This window comes from Pieris brassicae, chromosome 2, assembly GCF_905147105.1.
Source record: "Pieris brassicae chromosome 2, ilPieBrab1.1, whole genome shotgun sequence".
Taxonomy (NCBI): Eukaryota; Metazoa; Arthropoda; class Insecta; order Lepidoptera; family Pieridae; genus Pieris; species Pieris brassicae.
Window position 1 is genome coordinate 772,528 of NC_059666.1, and position 20,700 is coordinate 793,227.

The 20,700-nt window shown below is 33.9% G+C and overlaps 2 protein-coding genes across 2 annotated transcripts; one reads left to right on the forward strand and one right to left on the reverse strand.

Annotated features, from left to right (window-relative positions):
* Positions 1–8,174: 8,174 nt before the first annotated feature.
* Positions 8,175–17,318, forward strand: LOC123720189 (all trans-polyprenyl-diphosphate synthase PDSS2-like). Its single transcript, XM_045676718.1, has 6 exons — positions 8,175–8,213; positions 12,636–12,682; positions 14,955–15,114; positions 15,324–15,630; positions 15,918–16,073; positions 16,307–17,318. Exons 1-6 carry the CDS (start codon positions 8,175–8,177, stop codon positions 16,864–16,866), a joined length of 1,269 nt encoding a protein of 422 aa, XP_045532674.1. The 3' UTR covers positions 16,867–17,318.
* An 858-nt stretch (positions 17,319–18,176) lies between these two features.
* On the reverse strand, positions 18,177–20,153 carry LOC123720828 (all trans-polyprenyl-diphosphate synthase PDSS2-like). The gene is made up of 2 exons (XM_045677605.1): positions 19,824–20,153; positions 18,177–19,273 (listed from the first exon to the last, which is right to left on the reverse strand). The coding sequence occupies exons 1-2, from the start codon at positions 20,061–20,063 to the stop codon at positions 18,314–18,316; spliced, it is 1,200 nt and encodes a 399-aa protein (XP_045533561.1). The 5' UTR covers positions 20,064–20,153; the 3' UTR covers positions 18,177–18,313.
* Between the last annotated feature and the right edge of the window lie 547 nt (positions 20,154–20,700).

The window sequence follows — 20,700 nt, forward strand, 5'->3', positions numbered from 1 at the left end:
AATATTAAAAAAAAAATTTGATATGTTTTTTTTGTGTTGCCTATGTTCCCAATTAAATTTTTCACTAGCGATGTGCAATTGACAAGTTCTCACGTTAACAAATATATTTATTAATGAGAAGGTAATGTTCTAAACATTATAATTGCATGACATTTCACGTAGGGGTAACGCATTTGATTAAAATGAGACAATTACGCGATTTTAAATATTTTTCCTATATAAGTCGTGAAAACAAAAATTTCAATATTCCCGCTATTAATTCGTATCATAAACGTGCATTTAATCATATTTCTTTTAAATCTTTAATATATATTGTAGAAACTGGTCATGAATGGCCTTTTTTCACGCATGTCTTGGTTTAATGTGTCCAAAACTAGGGACTTAGAAAGTCTAAATGCAAGAAGTTTAAAAGGAATCCTAAGCTTTTAATTGTTTTATAAAACAGACGTTTGTTTAAATAAAAACATGATTTATTTTAAGATCTTGTTTTCAGTCTGTTCAAGTCCACTGCTGGGCTTTTCCTCTGAATTTCCAGTACGACCGGTTCCCCACGCTTTGCATGCAACGCCTTCCCTCCACCCTCACCAGGTCATCTGTCCACCAATTATAAGATGTGTTAGAATTAAGCCAAATAATTTAGATTAAACAATTGAAAGTATGCGAACATTTGTAGACACAGACAACTGACAAAAGCTGTAAAATTATTGATATTACAATATATTGTTACGAGCTAGGGGATCGGATAGAAAATGCCGTAGATTTATTCAAGGGTTTATTTCTTGGTAATCAATGAGGAATTTATGGGCACAAATTAATTGCAGAGATGCACTAATTACACACACAAAAACAATCACTTATTACTTCATTAATGCACACTTAACACAGTACTTTATCACTTGTATTCACTTTATTCGCACTTATCGCTTCGGTGTTTCTCTCGTGTTATCGCATTCAAAACTAAAGGTGACTAGTCGCGTTTCGGCTCGCTTATATATCTCTGGGCATAATTCTGAATAATATTCGAGAACTTTCTAGGCGGGCTTGCTACTGAGTAGCGATTGTACAATTCTAGAACGTCCGCACTCTTTGTCTCTTTCGCACGTTGCTCCGTTCTTGTCGTACGGCGTTCTAGAGTGCTCAGTCTAGTTTCGAGAAAGTTCTGATCTTCTCTCTCTCTCTCTCTCGTATCATTTCGTCCTTGTCTCACACCTAGAAAGTTTGGTCTAGAATATTCCTTCATCAAAGGGGTATACCTAGGCCTGAAAACGCCTGAAAACTGCACGACTCGACTACACATGTTCTGAAACTGACTGAAAAAAGGTTTCAGCTTCCTGAAAACTAGGGTAACATTATAGAAATTACAATTTTCTAATATGTGATTGACCCTCTCCTGAAACGGTCAGAAATCATATTACAGCCTGCTGAAAAGTTCTCTAACTAGTGGAAAATTCTAGAAACATTGCAGTCGACCCGTCTTCGTAACAATATTATAGTCTGAGGTAAAGTCAAAAATAATTTACTGATACAAGTACACTTATGAACGTCACAAAAAAAGAAATATACATTCTTCTAATTATTAGATAACTACTGCCAGTTCCCAAATCGAGGGCGTAGAACGGAAGAGAAATTGTCTGTATCAATACATTCGTTAAGATAACATTATCTCTTTCCACTCACTCATTTCAACTAAAACCAGAGAAAATGTATGTGAAATGACGAAATCCTAGCCACGGCATAAACAAAAGTAATTGAATGCAATCCTTTGCGGAGCCGCTACCGAATATAAACAATGCGGGTTAGTGCATAATAAATTGTTTTTCAATTAAGTTTACGACACAGTGAGAACTAGTCCTAATAATTAAATATCAAATTAAAAATAATGACAATTCACAATGACATTGTGTACTAAATGTGTTTAGGTTAATTCTGAGATCCACCACCATTACTATTCTGCTTACAGTTTCGATTCTTTATTTTATTTTTTATTTATTAAGGAACACCAACAGATTACATGTATACATTTTCTAATTAACAATATTGGGTTTTATTCTAGCATGCAATCTAATAATAGGTGTACACTGTTGTAATTCTTGTTAGGGCACGGAAATTATACACACACAGTATCCGTAATAAAGAAATATATTCACTGTTTAACTTGGAAGTGATATGTCTGCTTCCTACCACGATACAAATTGGAATGAATCAGAAATGACCTGGAGCAGAGTGAGGTAAAGACAATTTGGCGCCTCGACAAGATGGCGGCTCGATCGCTCATTCAAATGACAGGAAATAGTGAATACAATGATTAATTTTTGCAATCTTACTCAAATAAATCAACACGCCCCCTCAAAAATTAATTCTTGTACAAATCAAATGCCTAAACAGAACTATATAACTTCCAAGCGAGTCTGGGAAAATACAAAAATAATGATCCAACATTTGTTGCTCGGATAAGGGAAAACCCAGAAAAACCTTATCAGATCATTTCATCATCTTAAATTCGATACATTATATACATTAGATATAATTATTAGAACACAATGAGTATAACAGAATAATTAAATTAATAACAAATAGTAGCCAACTCATTAAATATTATTATTGTAAACCCATGTTTCTCCTCATTTCATGAAACGTAACCGCTGGTAATGGTTTTGTTAACGCATCTGCAAGTTGTTGACCTGTGGGAATGTAATTTAGCTTTATTACATTTTTCTCTATTTGTTCCCTAGAAAAATGATATTTAATATCTATATGTTTTGTCCGCTTATGATTAGTCGGATTATTTGCTATGCTTATACAGCTGTTATTGTCTTCATATATAACAATAGGAGTGGATATATCAATATGAATACTCCTTGCCAAAGATTTAAGCCATAAAGCCTCTCTAACGGCTTCATATAAGGCCATATACTCAGCCTCTGTGGAGGAGGCTGCTACTGACAATTGTTTCTTTGTTGTCCAGGTTATTGAACAATGTTCAAACAATTTAAATATATACCCGGTTGTACTCTTTCTATCATTTACATCATTACCTCCCCAATCGGAGTCCACATACCCAGTTAAGATGTTATTATATTCACACCTTTTATAACATAATTTAAAATCAGTTGTGCCTTTTAAATATCTAAGCACTCTTTTGAGGCATTGCCACAATTATTTATTATTTTTATTTGTGTACCTACTTAATATATTAACGCTAGTGCTTAAGTCAGGTCGAGTACATAACATTATATACATTAGACAACCAATTAAATTGCGACATGGAGTAGTGTAATTTTCTTCTGAGTTTAGTGCTTCATAATTGAGTTTACTATCCATAGGAGTAGTTGCAGGTTTGCAATCCTGCATGCAAAATTTATTTAAAACTGTTTTAATATAAGCACTTTGATCTAGCATTATCATATCATCGCAACGAGTTATTTTAATTCCAAGAAATAATTTAATTTCATGTAAATCTGTCATTTTAAATTTACTCATTAAATATATTTTAAAACTGTTTATTGTATTTACATTAGCACTCACTATTATCAAATCATCAACATAAAGTACCACATATATATTTTTCTGTATATCTCCTTTATTTAGTATATAAATACATCTATCTACTGATGAATTCTGAAAACCCTCCCGCCTCAGAGACTGTTCAAAAATTTCAAACCAGCATCTAGCGGCTTGCTTTAGCCCATATAATGCTTTATTTAATTTACACACATAACCATTTTTGCAAGACACCCCTTCTGGAACTTTCATATATATTTCTTCCTGTAGTACCCCATTAAGAAATGCAGTTTTTACGTCCATGTGATGTACAAGTAAATTATATTGATTAGCAAAAGCAATAATAAATCTAAAACTAGCTATTCTTGCAACAGGTGCAAAAGTCTCATTATAGTCTATGAGATATTCCTGGCTAAAACCCCTAGCAACGAGTCTAGCTTTATAGCGTAAAGGCTTTCCGAATTCATCATTTTTTATATTAAAAATCCATTTGCAATCTATAATATTTTTGTTATCTGGCCGTGGTACTAAAGTCCATGTTTTATTTAAAAATAGAGAATTTAATTCTTCTTTAATTGCACCTTCCCAATGAGCTCTATCGTCTCGTGTTTTAATCTCTTGAAACGAATTTGGTATTTTACACAAAATTGAACTAGCACACATAAGGTTATCATCGATTTCTTTATAAGAAATAGGGGGACGACTTTTAAGCCTATCACTCCTACGTGGTTCAATACAACTTGTTGTGTCCTCATTATTTACGACCACTGAAAGATCATCAGAATGTGCATTTGGTTGTTCAAATTCGACGATGTCATGGTTAGTTTTGCGAATTTTCTGAGGAACTTCATAATCATCAGATTTACAGGTATCTGATTTATATCTGTCAGTATTTTGAGACTTCATTGACTTTGAAATGTTGTCAATGTTAACATTATCATGAGAATTTACTATATTCTCTTCAGGTCGCAACGCAGGCCTGGATTGAAGAAAATTTGTCTCATCTACTATGACATCTCTGACAGTAATAAATTTTTCGCATTCAGGATTCCAAACTTTATAACCGTTTGGTTCGTATCCCACAAGAATACCTTTCCATGACTTAACATCGAATTTTGTCTTATGTAACTTATCATGCACATAAACTGTTGAACCAAAAACTTTTAAATATTTTATTTGTGGTTTTTTGTTATGCCACATTTCAAATGGTGTTTTGGATAATTTTAAAGCATTTGTCGGGGTTAAATTAATCAAATACACAGCAGTTAAAACAGCTTCACCCCAAAATAATTTTGAAAGATTTGCACCATTTATCATACAACGAGCTTTCTCAGTTATAGTTCTCACCATTCGCTCCGAAACACCATTTAATTGTGGCATTCTTGGAATAGTTAAATGATAAGTTATTCCTTTTTCAACACAATATTTTTTCATTTCAGTAGATAAATATTCTCCACCGTTATCGCAATATAAATAAACTAGTTTTAAATTAAACTTCGCTTCGCTTTTTGACACAAAATCTTTGAAAACAGAGAACACATCTGATTTATGTGTTAATAGATACACAACACAGTAGTGAGTATATTGGTCAACAAACAAAACAAAATAGTTTTTGTTATTTATTGTTGAAGGAGTGATAGGACCACAAACGTCGGTGTGGACAATATATAACGGTCGTTCAATATAACTTTTGTCCTTGCTGTGATTAAATGGTAGCCTACTCTGTTTCCCATAAATACAATATTCGCATAAATTATCATTTGTTATCACTTTGTCAATTAAATTAATGTCAAAAATCATTTTATTATTTTTTAATTGCAAAAACTTATTTTTACTTATGTGCCCTAGGCGCTGATGCCATAAATCGTAATTATTACATGTAACATTACATGCCTGGGAAACAGGGCAGCTCACATTTAAATATACTTCAAAATCTAAAGTAATTAAATTATTAACTGACTTACCTCTCATAATTGTTTTACCTTGCTTACATATGCGGGTACCTCTGTGATCAAATATGACAGTAGCTCCAGCCTGTTGCAACTTCGAAACAGATAGCAAGTTGTAGGGCGCCTCGGGGCAGAAAAGAACGTCTTCTAGTGTTCCTCGAACACCCATATTGCTGCTGACATGTAGTGTTCCTTTTTTCTTAGCTAAAATATATTCACCGCTTTTAGCAACTGAAATTTTTATAGGAATAGGCAAATCAATCAAATAACTAAACAAATCTTCCCTGTTTATAATATGGTCAGATGCTCCTGAGTCCAATAAAAATGTTATTTGGCTTGCGGTTGCACCCGAATTGCAGTCACCAGCCATGAAAGCAAAACCAGACGCGTCAGCTGATGATGTGGATGGCTGATTAATATCAACTTCAACTGTCTGCACTGTTCTCGGCCTATCCGTAGTTTTTTATGATTTATTCGCTTAAAATAATAACAGTCATTTTTCACATGTCCTTTCCGGCCACAATGAAAACATTTTATAAACTTTGACTTCCTTTTTGCTTTATGATCCCTTTGAAAATAGTTATTGGGTGTATGATTTTCAAATTTTCTTTTTCTAAACTGACCCTTATTTTCAGTAGAAACTTGCAGTACTTTAACACTTGTGTCATTATATTCGTTCTTTAATTTGACCTCATGGTCAAGGAGTCTTGTTTTAACAAATGCTAAAGTCAAATTATCTTCCGATAAAGTTTCAATGGCAGTTATAACACCGTCATATGTTGCGGGTAGGGTTAAAAGTAAGTGGGCGACTTTGTCGGTTTCTTCGAGTTTAGCGCCAGCCGCGAGTAATTCCGTGATTAAATCATCAAACAGAGAAAAATGTTTTATCAAACTAACATCACTTTGTAATTTCAAGACCAACAACTTTTTCCTTAAGGCTAATTGGGTAGCAATACTTTTACGTTCATATAAGGCGTCCAAACTATGTATAATATCTTTCGCCGTAATGTCTTCTTTTGCAAATCCAAGGTATGAATCGGATAAATATTCAACGATTATACTTTTTGCGATTCGGTTACTTTTTTCCCATGAGCTATCTCTGATAATTGGGTCACTCTCAATCACTTTCAACACATTTATTTCACTCAATAAGGCTCGTATTCTAAATTTCCAAACGCTGTATTTCTCGCCGTCAAACGATTTTATATTACGTTTTAATTTTAAATCCATTTTTATAATCACACTGGCGACGGGTATTATTTAATTTCAGAATATATTTCACAATGATATTTTTGCGCACACTGGGCCCATAACCTGTTGTAATTCTTGTTAGGGCACGGAAATTATACACACACAGTATCCGTAATAAAGAAATATATTCACTGTTTAACTTGGAAGTGATATGTCTGCTTCCTACCACGATACAAATTGGAATGAATCAGAAATGACCTGGAGCAGAGTGAGGTAAAGACAATTTGGCGCCTCGACAAGATGGCGGCTCGATCGCTCATTCAAATGACAGGAAATAGTGAATACAATGATTAATTTTTGCAATCTTACTCAAATAAATCAACATACACAACATTGACTCTAATAAATGATAGCGGACAGAGTTACTTAAGTATTTGTATCTTTCTTCTTCTTTGATTTGGTACAGCGCTTGATTATTCCTCGGTGCAAAACAATCAATATAGAGTCGTACAATTATTTTACTATTTATTTATCATGTTTTTTAAACAACAGGGCAGGAGGCTCATCTGATGTTAAGTGATACCGTCACCGATGGACACTCAATGCCAGAGGGCTCGTTACCCCTTTTAGGAATTGGTACGCTCTGTTCTCGAAGGACCCTAAGTTGAATTGGTTTGGAAATATAGTGGGTAGCTGGTTCCACATAGTATAGGTGATGCGCGGAAAAAATGCCTTAAAAACCCACAGCTGTAGAACGACGGGCGTCAAGGTAACACAGGTGGAATTTCGTATTTCCGATGATGAAACTCAGCTGCAGGTATTAATCCGAACAACTCCTTTGAACACAGTCTATTGTAAATGCGGTAAAAGTCGCAGAGTTACCTCACATCTCTACGCAACTCCAAGGGATCAAGCCGCTAGGAGAGTGATTGGTCGTCGACAATTCGAACCGTTCTTCGGTTTCTTGAATACGGTCATGTATAAGGAGCCAGTACTGGGGATCATGATTTTCACATAACTAAACTGCTTGACTTTTATTTGTGGTGAAATAAATAAATCAATATCAAGAATTAGCTGAATGTCCTACCTGTTTCATGGCTGTCAAAATCATATAATTAAAAGTTGTGCCTGTTGTTCCCACGAGAATGTCAGTGCGTGCTCCTATTTCACCATGCCTCCTGCTGATGTCATGTGGAACATGTTGTGAGGGTTGCAGCTCCTTACAAACGTTGTGTAATACAAAAAAAAACTTGGCGGTTAAAAAAAGTAGCGGAGAGTTTATTGTCAGTTCTTCTCTGCCGTTCTACGCCCTTGATTTGATAACTGGCAGTAAATGTAAAATTAGACGCATTTCATGTATATTTTTTTATCGACGTTCATAAGTGTACATTGTGTTGCCTATATGAATAAATGATTTTTGACTTTTTGATAATTTATTTACCTATAATGTATTACACTCTTCATTGTGTTAAAATGTAGTCTCAGTGTGCCATCAACCCATTTCCAAAAACGTATTGGCAAGAAAAAACAAACATGAGAGTGGATCGACGCGATTTGATGCAAATGGAGAAGGTAAAAGTGCCGCCTGCGCATTTTAATGTCACCGCTCTCCGGTGATGGCTCCGTCATTTTTGCTCTATTTACCGGGTGTCTTGTGAACTTTGATTTAAATACCGATCATAGTACAGACCTTATTTGAATTTCTTAACATGGCTAATGATCATATAAGATGCCAACTACTTTCGGCAAACGTCGCCTGTGGGCGGTACGCTGGTAAGCTAGTAAAAACTGAAATTGGTGCTTCGTGTGAAACAAGACAACTACCTACAAAAAGTACACAGCTATATACACGGTTTAAAAATGTTTTCATAGTCAAAATGATTTTGATTGATATAGGTAACACTTATGAACGTCAAAGACAAACATAATATCTAATAAATGCTTCTAATTTAAAGTACAACTACTGCCAAGTCTCAAATCCAGGGCATAGAACGGAAGAGGAGAACTGGCAATAAACGCTTCGCCACTCTTCGCCACTCTTTCGCCATAATTATATAGAACGATTATACAATGTTTTTACATAATGTATACTGATTAAGCTTATTCAGTTATTCATGAGTAAGTAATAGTAAATACATAATAAAATAACAATTTGTTTATAATATACCTGAATTTAGTTTTTCTGTATTCTGTTACAACAAATCTTAATAGTACACATAATAATATTTGTTTAGTTTATTATGTAGTTTATCTTATTTTATTGCTATAAATACAAAATATAGAATGTACTTGAACACTTATATTAACACTATTTTACAAGATATCGTCTTGACCCTACCTTTACCTGACCTTATACCATTAATTGCTATCATAGATCTACGCACCTAAACCTTTACGCAACCAGTCTACATGTTTATTCCTTCTAAATTGACCTTTGTTTATCGATTATTTACTACATGCCTGTTTCTTAATAAATATGTTGTAATAAATAATCTGCATGTAGTTTAGTAATATAATTGTTTTTTTTTAATAAGTTTATAGTGTTCCTAAAATGTTGATATGTGCCTTACTATTTTTGTCAGGCGTTAATTTTTGTTAAGTAAATGTGTTAAAACACAAGCCTCATTTCATTACTAGATATTAGGTTCACTTATCTGGTTGGTTCTAAATCCAATTTTTGTATGAAGCCTTTTGTTTACTGTCACCATAACATATCCTGACTTTGTGTTAAAGCTGATATGTAATGGACAAGTAAAACACAAAATAATGTTCACACTCTAAATATATATGCTCCGTTTATAAACTATATGGCTTTGTAATGAAAACTTACTCATATGATGAAGAAAACTATGTCGAATAGTCCAGCACCTTTATACCACAAAAATTGATGGCGTGTATCAGGTAGGTAAGCACAGAAGGTCTACCTACTTGCCTAAAATAGAAAAAACTATCACAGATTCAGAAATCAGAGGCCAAGGGGTTCAAGGGTGAAGTATTAACGATTTCATGTTCAACATGGTCCGCGGTTGAGGCAATCCATCTTCCCATTGCACCCCTGCTGATTGGAGAATTTAAAAAATTGCCTCTACAGTTGTCATGTCCTAGATTATTTTTAAAATTCAATAATTTCGTTGCACGAACTGACTGATTACGTAAGATAGTTTTTAGGTTTGAATTTTGAGCACAAAATTATTCAAACCATTCAGTTCGGAGCCGCCGACCATTAGTAGGACTGACATGTATGGGTTTATAGGGGGAAGAGAGTAGAAGGAAATACACATTCTTTATTTATTTTCACTCATACAAAGTGTCAGCACGAGTGAGTTGCGGAGTTGGGCAAAATTTGTTGCAGACTTCTATCTGTAAAACATCAGAAAGCCGTCATGCAGATTTTTTCAAGATTATTATTAGTTAGCAAAAAAATCATCGCTTCCCAAATTTGCCAACGTAAAAATATGCCGCCCTAGGCTCCAGCCTATTCACCCAGTTGGTAAATCGGCCACTGCTTGTAAATTGAAAACTTATTTATTTGGAAAACAAAGATCGAAAGCTTTATCTTTTTATACACACAGCAAAATTACGACAAAATATATTCCAGCCATATAGAATGTTCCCACGGTAACGGATTGCCAGTCTCTTGCTTGTGTTCTACAAATCTAGATGCAATCAGGTAAGCCAATTGAAAGCTGCGTGTCATCATTTCAAGGCTTTTCCAATCTAATTGTGATATTTGCATAACCTATTCCTAGAATATTCCTGGTATATAAATATTAAGTTTGGTACGAATGCATACAATCTTTTATACATTTACACGTATCACCAATGTGTTACAAACCTTTATCCCTTTAACCGTTTACTTCGAGACGTTTTCTTTAACTGATAAATTATAAATTCATATATTAAAAAATAACTCAACCCATTAAGCAGAGCAGTATAACTGCGTCTAGAATAAATATGCAGCATGTACGGTTCCTCGGTCAACGGGATGCTTCAAATAATAGAGATTTATTGATTTACTCTATATTTACCACTCGCGTGTTACAATAGAATATGAGCGAAATAATGACGTGCTAATTGCTATGTACCGAATGAATACAATTTAACAGTCAAAGAGAGTGCCTACGTCTGGCTATGCTCTCGGGGTGTAACTCCCATGATTTAGTTCGTTATGAACAAATGTAGAAGAGAGTGCCTGCGTCGGGCTATACTCTCAGGACGTAACTCCGACGATTTGGGAAATCGTCACGCTTATAAGTGATCGATATGTACATCCATAGGAATTTGTCAAGCTTGTAAACGAGCAAGAGTGTACGAACCTTGGCACGTACATAGGGATCATCACGCTTATAAACTAAGAAAGCCTGAGTGAGCAAAATGTACAGCCTTGGCTCGTACACAGCAAATTTTTTAAAACGACAGTAACACATATTTTTGCGAGACTACTGGCAATGTGAGTGCCCATCCTTAACATCAGGTGAGCCTCCTGCCTGTTTGGCCCCTGTTATATAATATTTATTTATTTATTCATGTATTTGCATTCCATAACGTTACAAAAGATGTTTATGAGGCTTAAAGTTAGGTACAATATTATGGACCCTGTTAGGGCACAGCAAAACCAAACAAAACCTATATAACATAATTAAACTTCACACTCCAGGCTAGTACCAATTACATAGAATAACATTTTTATTTATTTATTTAATTTTGAATATTTGGGGATTTATAATTATGAAATTAAGCTATATTTTTATCTTCTAGGTACTCACTAACGCTATAATAACATTTACGTATAAGAAGTTTTTTTGTAAATATATGTATCTCTTTTTCATTTCTTAGTGTCTCAGGTAGTTTATTATAAATTTTGATTGACACGACTAGTGGGCTTGATGCATGTATTTGTAATCGGGAAGATGGTAGGTTTAGGCGTTTTTTGTGTCGAAGTTTATATCTTGTCTGTATGTCTTCGCGAGTGGTGTAAAATTCTTTGTGTGTATGGGCAAATTTACAGATTTCCAATATGTATAATGAGGGTAGAGTGATAATGTTTAGTTTTATGAAATGTGGTTTGCAGCTGTCTGTTTGTTCTATGTTAACTATGATCCGAATATCTACGTGGATGTTTGTCCTCCGCAGACCCCTAATCACAAACTACTTGTGTATAACGATAATGTGCATAAAGAATTATCTCGTTGCAGTTCCAAGGTCTTTAAATATATGTAGTTAATTTAATAATATATAGATATAATTGCTGGACAAGAAATGTATTTTTAGATGTACCAAGTCACGAACTGAATTACATTGTTCTAGTCATATGGTATATATAATAAGGAGGAATTAAGATTATTTTGTCTTAACTGGTCTGAATTTTGTACTTTTACTGAGCCTCGCCCTAACCTGTTTAAAATATATAGGTATCGTTGCCGTATTATGTCGGCTTCCCCAAAAAACTGGGATAATAACAGGGCGTGGCAAGACGAGCGCCTACTGGTTGCAGGATCGTAAATTGGCTGCCTGTTATTACGAAATTGTTTTTGTGATATTTCCTTTAGGTATATAATATCGGGAACGGTTTTATAATTGAGCCACTTATTTACGTAATTATTTATAACAGCCATTACATACGTATTGTGACAAAAAAGTATGCAAATATATTTAAAATAAAAAAGTTGTAGGTTCATAACATACATATATAGGTAAACAAACATGAACTATTCGTTGTTACGTTGTATGTATTTGAAATTTACATACCCTCGTTGGATCTTACTTTCGTCATTACCAATTAGTTGTACAGGTACCGGCAAACATCTTGAACCAATTTCCTTGCCTGCGCAGAAGCGATTTTTAGGTATTACTGGGGAGGTGACGTGTATCAGTTGACGTTTGTGTCCCGCGCTGTGTATGATGCGCAAACTTTCCTCCACTCCCTTGTTTAATGCTCAAGAAGTTTGCCGATATCAGTAAAAAAAATCTATCGGTTTTATAATTGCCTACTAGGAGTGTCATAGAAAAACTCACATTCACAATTACTTACCTAAATTAAGGTAAGTTATGTGCATATAATGATTTATATTCGGTATATGTTAAATACATGCCAATTAAAGATAACAAAAATTTTACTATGTTTTTTGGTTAAATCAAATTAGGTACCAGATTACCAGGTTATTTTTTTAACTGAATACCCCCCAAACAAAGAAGTATATGTGTTAGTGTTTAATCTGTCGTATTTTCGTATTAAAATAAACTGTAAACTACCTACCTTGATAATTATCGAATGTTACATTATTATTATTCTTTGTGTTTCGTAATTTATAGGCTCCGAATGACTTTAACTAATAAGCTCTGGTAAACATATATCTTCAGCTATATAAAAGCCTATAGTTGTGAAACTGTTCACATTAAATACATTAAGTCGAATAAACAATATTTAATTTAAATGCTTATCTAAATTAAAAACCTTTCCAATAATTAGACAGCCGACTGAAAAGGTGCTCGTAAACTTGTTAAAAATGGCCTAACGCGGTCCATCTGCGAGATCGAAACTAAGATTACTCCTTTCCATCGATTAAGCCTTGCCTTAATTATTATCCCTCGATTTTCTTACGTATTATTTAGTTGTAATTATAAACCGCGTGCATTTGAGCCAGTATTTGATTATAGGTAATTATAGTGGGAGAATTTTTAATTGTGGCAATCCTGATTCAGTAATTCTACATTTAAATGTTGTTTCTTTTTTAAATTCAAAAATAGAAGAATAGGTAATAATTATCCTGTGGAATTATTCTACTTTTTTATCTGTGCTTTCTAGTAGATGTAGGTTGTAGATAGGAATTGTCTAATTAGTCTTGTGGTTGCTGCTCGGTTAAATAGATTTATAGTTTCGATGCCGTAATGTTTAATCGTCTTTGATTTTGTCGTATTTATCACTCTAAAGTGATAAATAAAAATACATAAAAAGTGCACTCTTCTTTGACGTCAGTAAGATTATTGATTTACTTCCTCTATTTTAAATATGACACATATTCTGTACTGTATGTTATATGTTGTTGTTGTTGTCTAGTTGGGTCTTTAGTACGCGACTACTATTACTAGAGGTCTTTAATCTTGTTGAAATTAATTAGTTAGTTATGAATGAAAATAAACTAGTTTATATTCCTCTACACGATTTAATTTATTCGGTTTTAATTATGGTTGGTATTTTAAACTGCACTCCATTTCCTATAATTTTAGTTGCCCAGCGGGCGGTAAACGTTTAACCAAGTTGTGGCAATGGTGTGCATATTTTGTATCTGTGTACCTTGTTTTATAATTACAACAGTTTTGTAGGAAGGTATACAGTATATTGTGTCGTTCAAGTAGGTTCAAGTTTAACAGTTAATCTCTCTTATTTTACTAATATACTAAAAATATACTAATTATATTTATCGTCGAGCGCTAAGTACGACTCCCGTATGTCAAACAGGTATTGGATTTAAATATAAGCGTTTGGATATTAGTTATATAACTAAAACAATAGGTCAATTCAGAAGTCTGTCTTAAAACTTTCTGTAGTCAACTCAATTGCTCGACCAATTCCCAGGTAGGATTAGGCATAGACGACTTATCATGTATTTGTTGATAAAGAACCGAATGGTTTTTTAAAGGCCACGAGTTGCCCATAAAGGCCATTAATCACTGCCCCTGGACACCCATTTCTTGAATTAACAGGTCGTGTCTCCCAGGTGAAAGCAGAGGGAGTCGATTGCACAGTTCGCAAAAGAAAATGCCAGCCATCACGGTGATGCGGATGAATATGGAGTTAATACGGTGGTTAAATAACTCTTCAGATGCGCTTTGTAGAAAAGTGCTGAAGCATCAAGTGTTTTTCTATGATAATCCCACTTAATTATTCTCTATATTTATGATATTTGTGACGAGTCAATCACATCAACCAAACCTCTTTTGACCATACTTTTTAACACTAATACCTGACTTCATTTGTCACAATATTGGCTTCCAAATGTGTGGAGCGAAAATGTTATCAAGAAATCTGTCGTATTTAAAATATGTTTTAAATTCCGAAATCAGATCACATAAGTTTCGAATAAATGGTGACTTGTTGATGTTTAGTTTGTGGTATCGCGGTTTCAAATCTTTGAACGTTAACTATTGGAATTCGAGCGGATGTTCTGAAACATTCAGGTGTTTTTTATTATTATGGTGCAGCCATGTATGGATATAATAATGATACATCTTTATTTTCACAAATGTTTCACGTTTATGTTAGCTTTTATAAATCGTGTGATCGTAAAATAAATAAAATTTACTTTATAACAGTTGCCGCAAATGCCACGTGCTTCGCGCCCCACCAGAACTGGACTGGCGTGATGTAACTACGGAAGCAGAGCAGATAGTGGGCTATCCAACCTCATTCCTCAACCTTCGATGGCTATTCAACGATGAAATTGCAAACACCGCTATACATTTGCGGAAATTGGTAAAGTTCTGTTTTCTCATATAACCTTATCATAAACATATTCCTTGAGGTAGACTATTTCATTGATATTAAAAGCCAAGTGCCAACGCAAATCAATTATAGTTTCGCCGAGACTCGAATCCAGAAGTATTAAATCTTGAGAAATTTTAATTTATATACCACAATATATATTTTTTTATTTTCTACATTTGGTTTTGGATTTATTTCAGGTAGGTACGAACCACCCCCTACTGAAATCGGCGAAAAATCTCTTGATCGGATCTAAAAGTAACCTACAATCGGTTGGTTTGATCATCCTCCTGGTGTCGAAAGCGGCTGGGTTCGACCCTGCACACCATGCATTAGAAACCCACGACTGTGGAGTCCTTCATTCCCAAAGGGCTCTCGCGGAGATAGTCGAAATGAAGAGGACGGGACACTTGATTCATAAGACTATGGAGAATCTTAAAAACAGGCAAAAGTTTGGGGATAAATATCAGGATTTGTTGTACGGGAACAAAATTGTTCTGCTAACAGGTGCCTCAAATAAATTAAACACAAATATAATATAACGTTTCGTTTATCTGTTATTATACCCTTAATACAAAATCGACAAGGTATACTTCTTAACACAGAAGCCTGATTATATATATATATATCTTTATCGTTCCCTAATGTAGTGAAACGCGACCGGGAACATAAATACTTATTTATTTTAATTATCTCAGTGTTAATTCTTTAATCAAACACGGTCTGGTTTTCCTGAGAATCTAAATATATTAGCAAATAAAACGTCTTGACGTTGAAGGTTAATTTATTTTTAGGTGATTACCTCCTAGCTCGATGTCTCCAGCACCTTGGCGGTCTGCGTAATAACGAAGTGACGGAGCTGATCTCCACTGGTTTAAGGGATCTAGTAGAAGGAGACTTTATTGGTGACCATGACGATGAGCATAAACCGTTGCCAACAAAGCCCAAAGGTGTGACGAATTAGTTTCCCTAGCTGTTTTTTCTCACAAGATTGTTGATCATATCACAATTAACAAAGCTTCTTATATACAACCACTCATTTTTCAATGATACTGAATTAGTAAAATTCGCCTAATAGTGACTGTGCCCAAAATGGTTTGCATAAGAATTAATATAGTATTAGATCAAACTATTTCACGTTTTAAGCAAAGGTAAGTAATAACTTCATATTTTTACATCGTAGCCAGCAACGAAATTATAGAGAACTATGATTGGGAGAGTGAAGAGAATCTTGCAAAACTTGGCTCCAACACATTCCTTGGCCAAGGTAAAGACGAGTGGTTGCTACGCACTATGCTTACCTCTGGAAGCTTACTGGGCAAAGGATGTCAAGGGGCCATGAAACTCGCAAATAAGGGAAAGCAATTCGAAGGTGACGCCTACAAAATCGGCGGACATTTGGCCATAATGTGGCAACTCTACCTAGACATAAAAGACTTTTTTACACATCCATATTCATACTCTTTGGTCGGGGCGCCAGTGACCATTGCCTTATGGGAATATCCATCGATTTATGGGCATATTTGGACAGCTAAAATGGAAAAGAAGCCCGTAGAGCTTAAGCAGTTATATTACGCGGTACGTGCTACGAGATCTATGGAATATATTTCAACGTTATTGGATGAAGAGTTAGCAGCAGTTATTAAATATAGCGCCATGTTTCCCGTTGAAGACGCAAGATTGGCATTGCAAAAGATGGCGTTGACTGTCCACGGTGAAACTTTGCAGTATATGGAAAAATAATTGGGATTGTCTATAACAAATCAATATTTATGACAATATACATTATTACAAATTTTACTCATGTTATTAAGGGAACTAATACATATTATATGATGCGATATACAAAATGCCATTCGTATCACCTCGACGTCCGTCGTTCCAGAACTGAGCGTTTCTTAAAAAGTTGCGGCCATGTAGAACTAACTGCCCACTAAAGTATTACCGAGCCAATTCGATTTAGGGTCCTTCAAGAAAAGAAGCTACCTTCTTGAAAGGCCGGCTACGTACTTGCGAGCCTTCTGGCAATTGAGTGTCCATGGCCGGCGGCATCACTTAAATGTTATGTGCATATAGAAAGTCCATTGGTGCATAGCCGGGATCGTAGCTCAGGGATGAGAGTCGTTCGCTGAAGCCATATTTATTCTTGACAAAAATCGTAAATTGTAGTTCAATATATTCTCCATTATTACATACCAATTTGTATTTCTCCATTACATACCTAATTGTTTTCAAACGTTTTACAATTTTAAAACAATTTTTAGCATTAAGGAAAGAGCGTCATATATTTTGCGTATCCTCATTCGCAAACTGGCTTTTCAGCCGTTAAACACATGACAATAACTTTTGCTGTCCTTATTTGAATTTACAATATTTATGCTAAAAACTTGTCAATAAGTTGAACATTTTAAATTAAATCTGACCTGTCATGTTGGCCGGATGCTTGCAGGAAATGAAATGTACGCAGTATTGGACATTTTACACTGCGCTTAAAAATTTATTAAACTAACTTTAGTGATTGAAAAGTACTCATTAGTAATAGTAGTAGTAGTTGTATAAGTTTGTAACCTGAGAGTTTGTTCTATAAACTTTTCTTAAAAAAAAAAAATATCGGCGTAACCGCAGACGCTGTAGTTAGTTTTCTTTCAATATTCTTTTAAAACAGTATATGCACTTGTTATCAAAAAAGTTTCAATATTTCATGCCAACCAAACATACTAACTATACTTTGGCTGGAAATTCACAAGTTTTTAAGGTAGCTGACAATAGGAACTCAATATTTTGTGTCAATGGTTTAAATGATACTCAATGAGAAAACACAACAAAGTTTATTTATATATACACAACTATTTACATGGTTGATTGATCTACTGGTACAAATAATTTATTTAAAAAATTAGGATTGAATCCACTATAAAAAAAGAATACAATATATATGGTGTAAATCTTATTCTATTTTAAGATAAAATGTCCAATTTAGTATGAAATAAATATGTATAAACAAAGGACTTAGAAAAATTACATTGAAGTAAAAATAGGAATAAGAAAAAAAAATACAAATAATAAAGTTTCCCAAAATTTGTCAGTTAGGATAAATATAATACAAATTTGTACTTATGTGATAAAAATACCTTAAATTGAAAACATACTTTAAAAGTTCCTATTAACTTCAACTAGGACCTTCTAAATGCTATGAATTTTTTATCATACTCTTGATAGTTCTTACTGATTCATTGTCACCAAAAAACTCAACATAACGCTTAGCCTTATCTGCATGTTCTGAATATAATAACTTAGTACGTTCAATAGCATTTGTATTTAATATATCTTCTTTTAACTTATGATAATTTACTTCATTTATATTTTTTATATTACTTACCTGTGTATGTAAATGTGGGGAATGAGAGAGACCAAACAACACTGGTGCACTAACTAAAGAAAACATATCTTTGGTATCCATAAATTTTTGTAGATCACTTACAGCTTGCCATGCTAAACATAAATGGCAACCAAACAAAAATGCTCTTTGCTCTTCTTCAATGCTTTGTTTTGCTAGAAACATGGCACCTTGGCACCCTCGACCAAACAAAGTACCACCATTATACAATGTTCGTAATGTCCACTCACGTACTGGAGACCCTAATACATCCTTTACTTCTAATGGTAATGTATCACATTGTATTCTGAAGTCGTCAGGCTTGTTTTGGTTGGGTATACTTGGTATAGGCATATTTTGTTCATCTCTAGGCCCAAAGAATTCACCTTCGCTTAAATCACGCAATGCAGTAGATATTAAATAAGACAAATCTTGATTTTTTAACCTAGCAAGCATACCATTAGCTGTTACTAATAAATAATCTCCAATGAGTATAGCAATTTTGTTTGCAAACAGGGAGTCGTTGTTCCCTTGTCTTTCTTCTGGAGGAATGTTTAACAATCCTCTATGAATGTAATGGCCAGTTCTTATCATTTCTATTAGTTCAGCAAGCATTCTTTGTTGTTCAGAAATGTGATTGGCATCAAGTGAAGTTGTTTTGGAAGCAACAGATTTTGATAATAGTAGGATAATAAGACCCCAAGGTTGTAAATTATTATGTTCATTGTATAAGACTGTTTTAGCTGTTTTCATAATTGGATGATTGCTCCCAACCTAAAATATAACAGTATAGTAAATAGCATTGTGTTAATTTGAAAGTCAATTGTCAATAAATTTCAGTCATGATTAGTATTAATAAAATTCAAACAAATAATACCATAATTTCAGCCAATTTAGATATTAACATCAAAATATTAATATTTTTTACTGTTAAATAAAAATACCTTGCAGATGCAAGTAATTATTTGTATTACACAAAAAAAACATATCCTTGTAACCTTGAGTCAAAGGTATTACATAATGTTTAAAGATGTTTTGTAACAATACTATATGTTATAGTCATAAGTTCTTAGTCAAGTAATAAGGATAATATAGCAAAAAAACCTTGTTTATCAAGAATGATCCTTGATATCACGATTTCTAAGTGAATTAGTCGTTTAAAGGTCATTTAGAACACGTTGTATTACAAGCTCATTAATTTTAATGAAAGGAAAATGACAACGTTTGAAAAACAAATTACATAATGAAAATAATTATAGGAAAACTAAACAAAAAGAATTGATATAATGGTAAAGCGATGTTTAAAGAAGTGTATCGAACTTACGATTTTTCGTAAATGCATGGCCAAATTAGCAAATTCATCACTTAACAACCATCTCAAATTCATAAACGATGTTGGATATCCCACAATTTTCTCAGCTTCTTTGATAACTTTACTCCATTGAGCGATAGGAGGTCGAAATACATATTCTTCTTGTGTGAGGTTAGTCATCGTACTTTCGGATCGTGAAAGAGGTTTTAACATGACTGTCCGACGTAAAAGCCTGATCATAGTGTATGACATGTCTAGCTTGTGAATATATCTTGAATTTATAAAACTATTTACACATATTTTAAGTAAATCTATATCAAAACAAATTACGCGCCTTCGTATGATCACCTTTGAAACTTTTATATTTCGTAATTACTGTCAGTTGTCAAAATTCATAGGATAGGTCTGCCATAATGTCTATAAAGTATTGCTGTCAAGTGTAAACGTCATACGTATCTTGGCTTAGTAATGAAGGAAGGTGATTAGATTTTAAAAGGATTTTTTTATAATGCCCCCTCACATTTTATTTCCTAGATTTAAGTTTTAACATACTAACATTTAATTTAATTGTTTAATTCATCCATCATACTGTGCCATTATGGCAAATAAAGGACTTACTTATAATGTAATACATCATTCTTGAACACATTCTTATGAGCGATTTCATATTGGTATATTTGGGATCACTCATAAGTAACCTGGGAGTATGTGAGCAGCAGCAATGAGCAATATGACCAAAATATGACAAAACAAAAACGTGTTCAATGCTACCAATAGCCGACTCGCCAGAACTTTGGTATTTTTCATATTTTTGTTCGGATCAGAGTCCTGGTCAATACGTGCAGCGGACCGAAAAAATATATATGAGTCATGCGAGATAAGGTGTCGG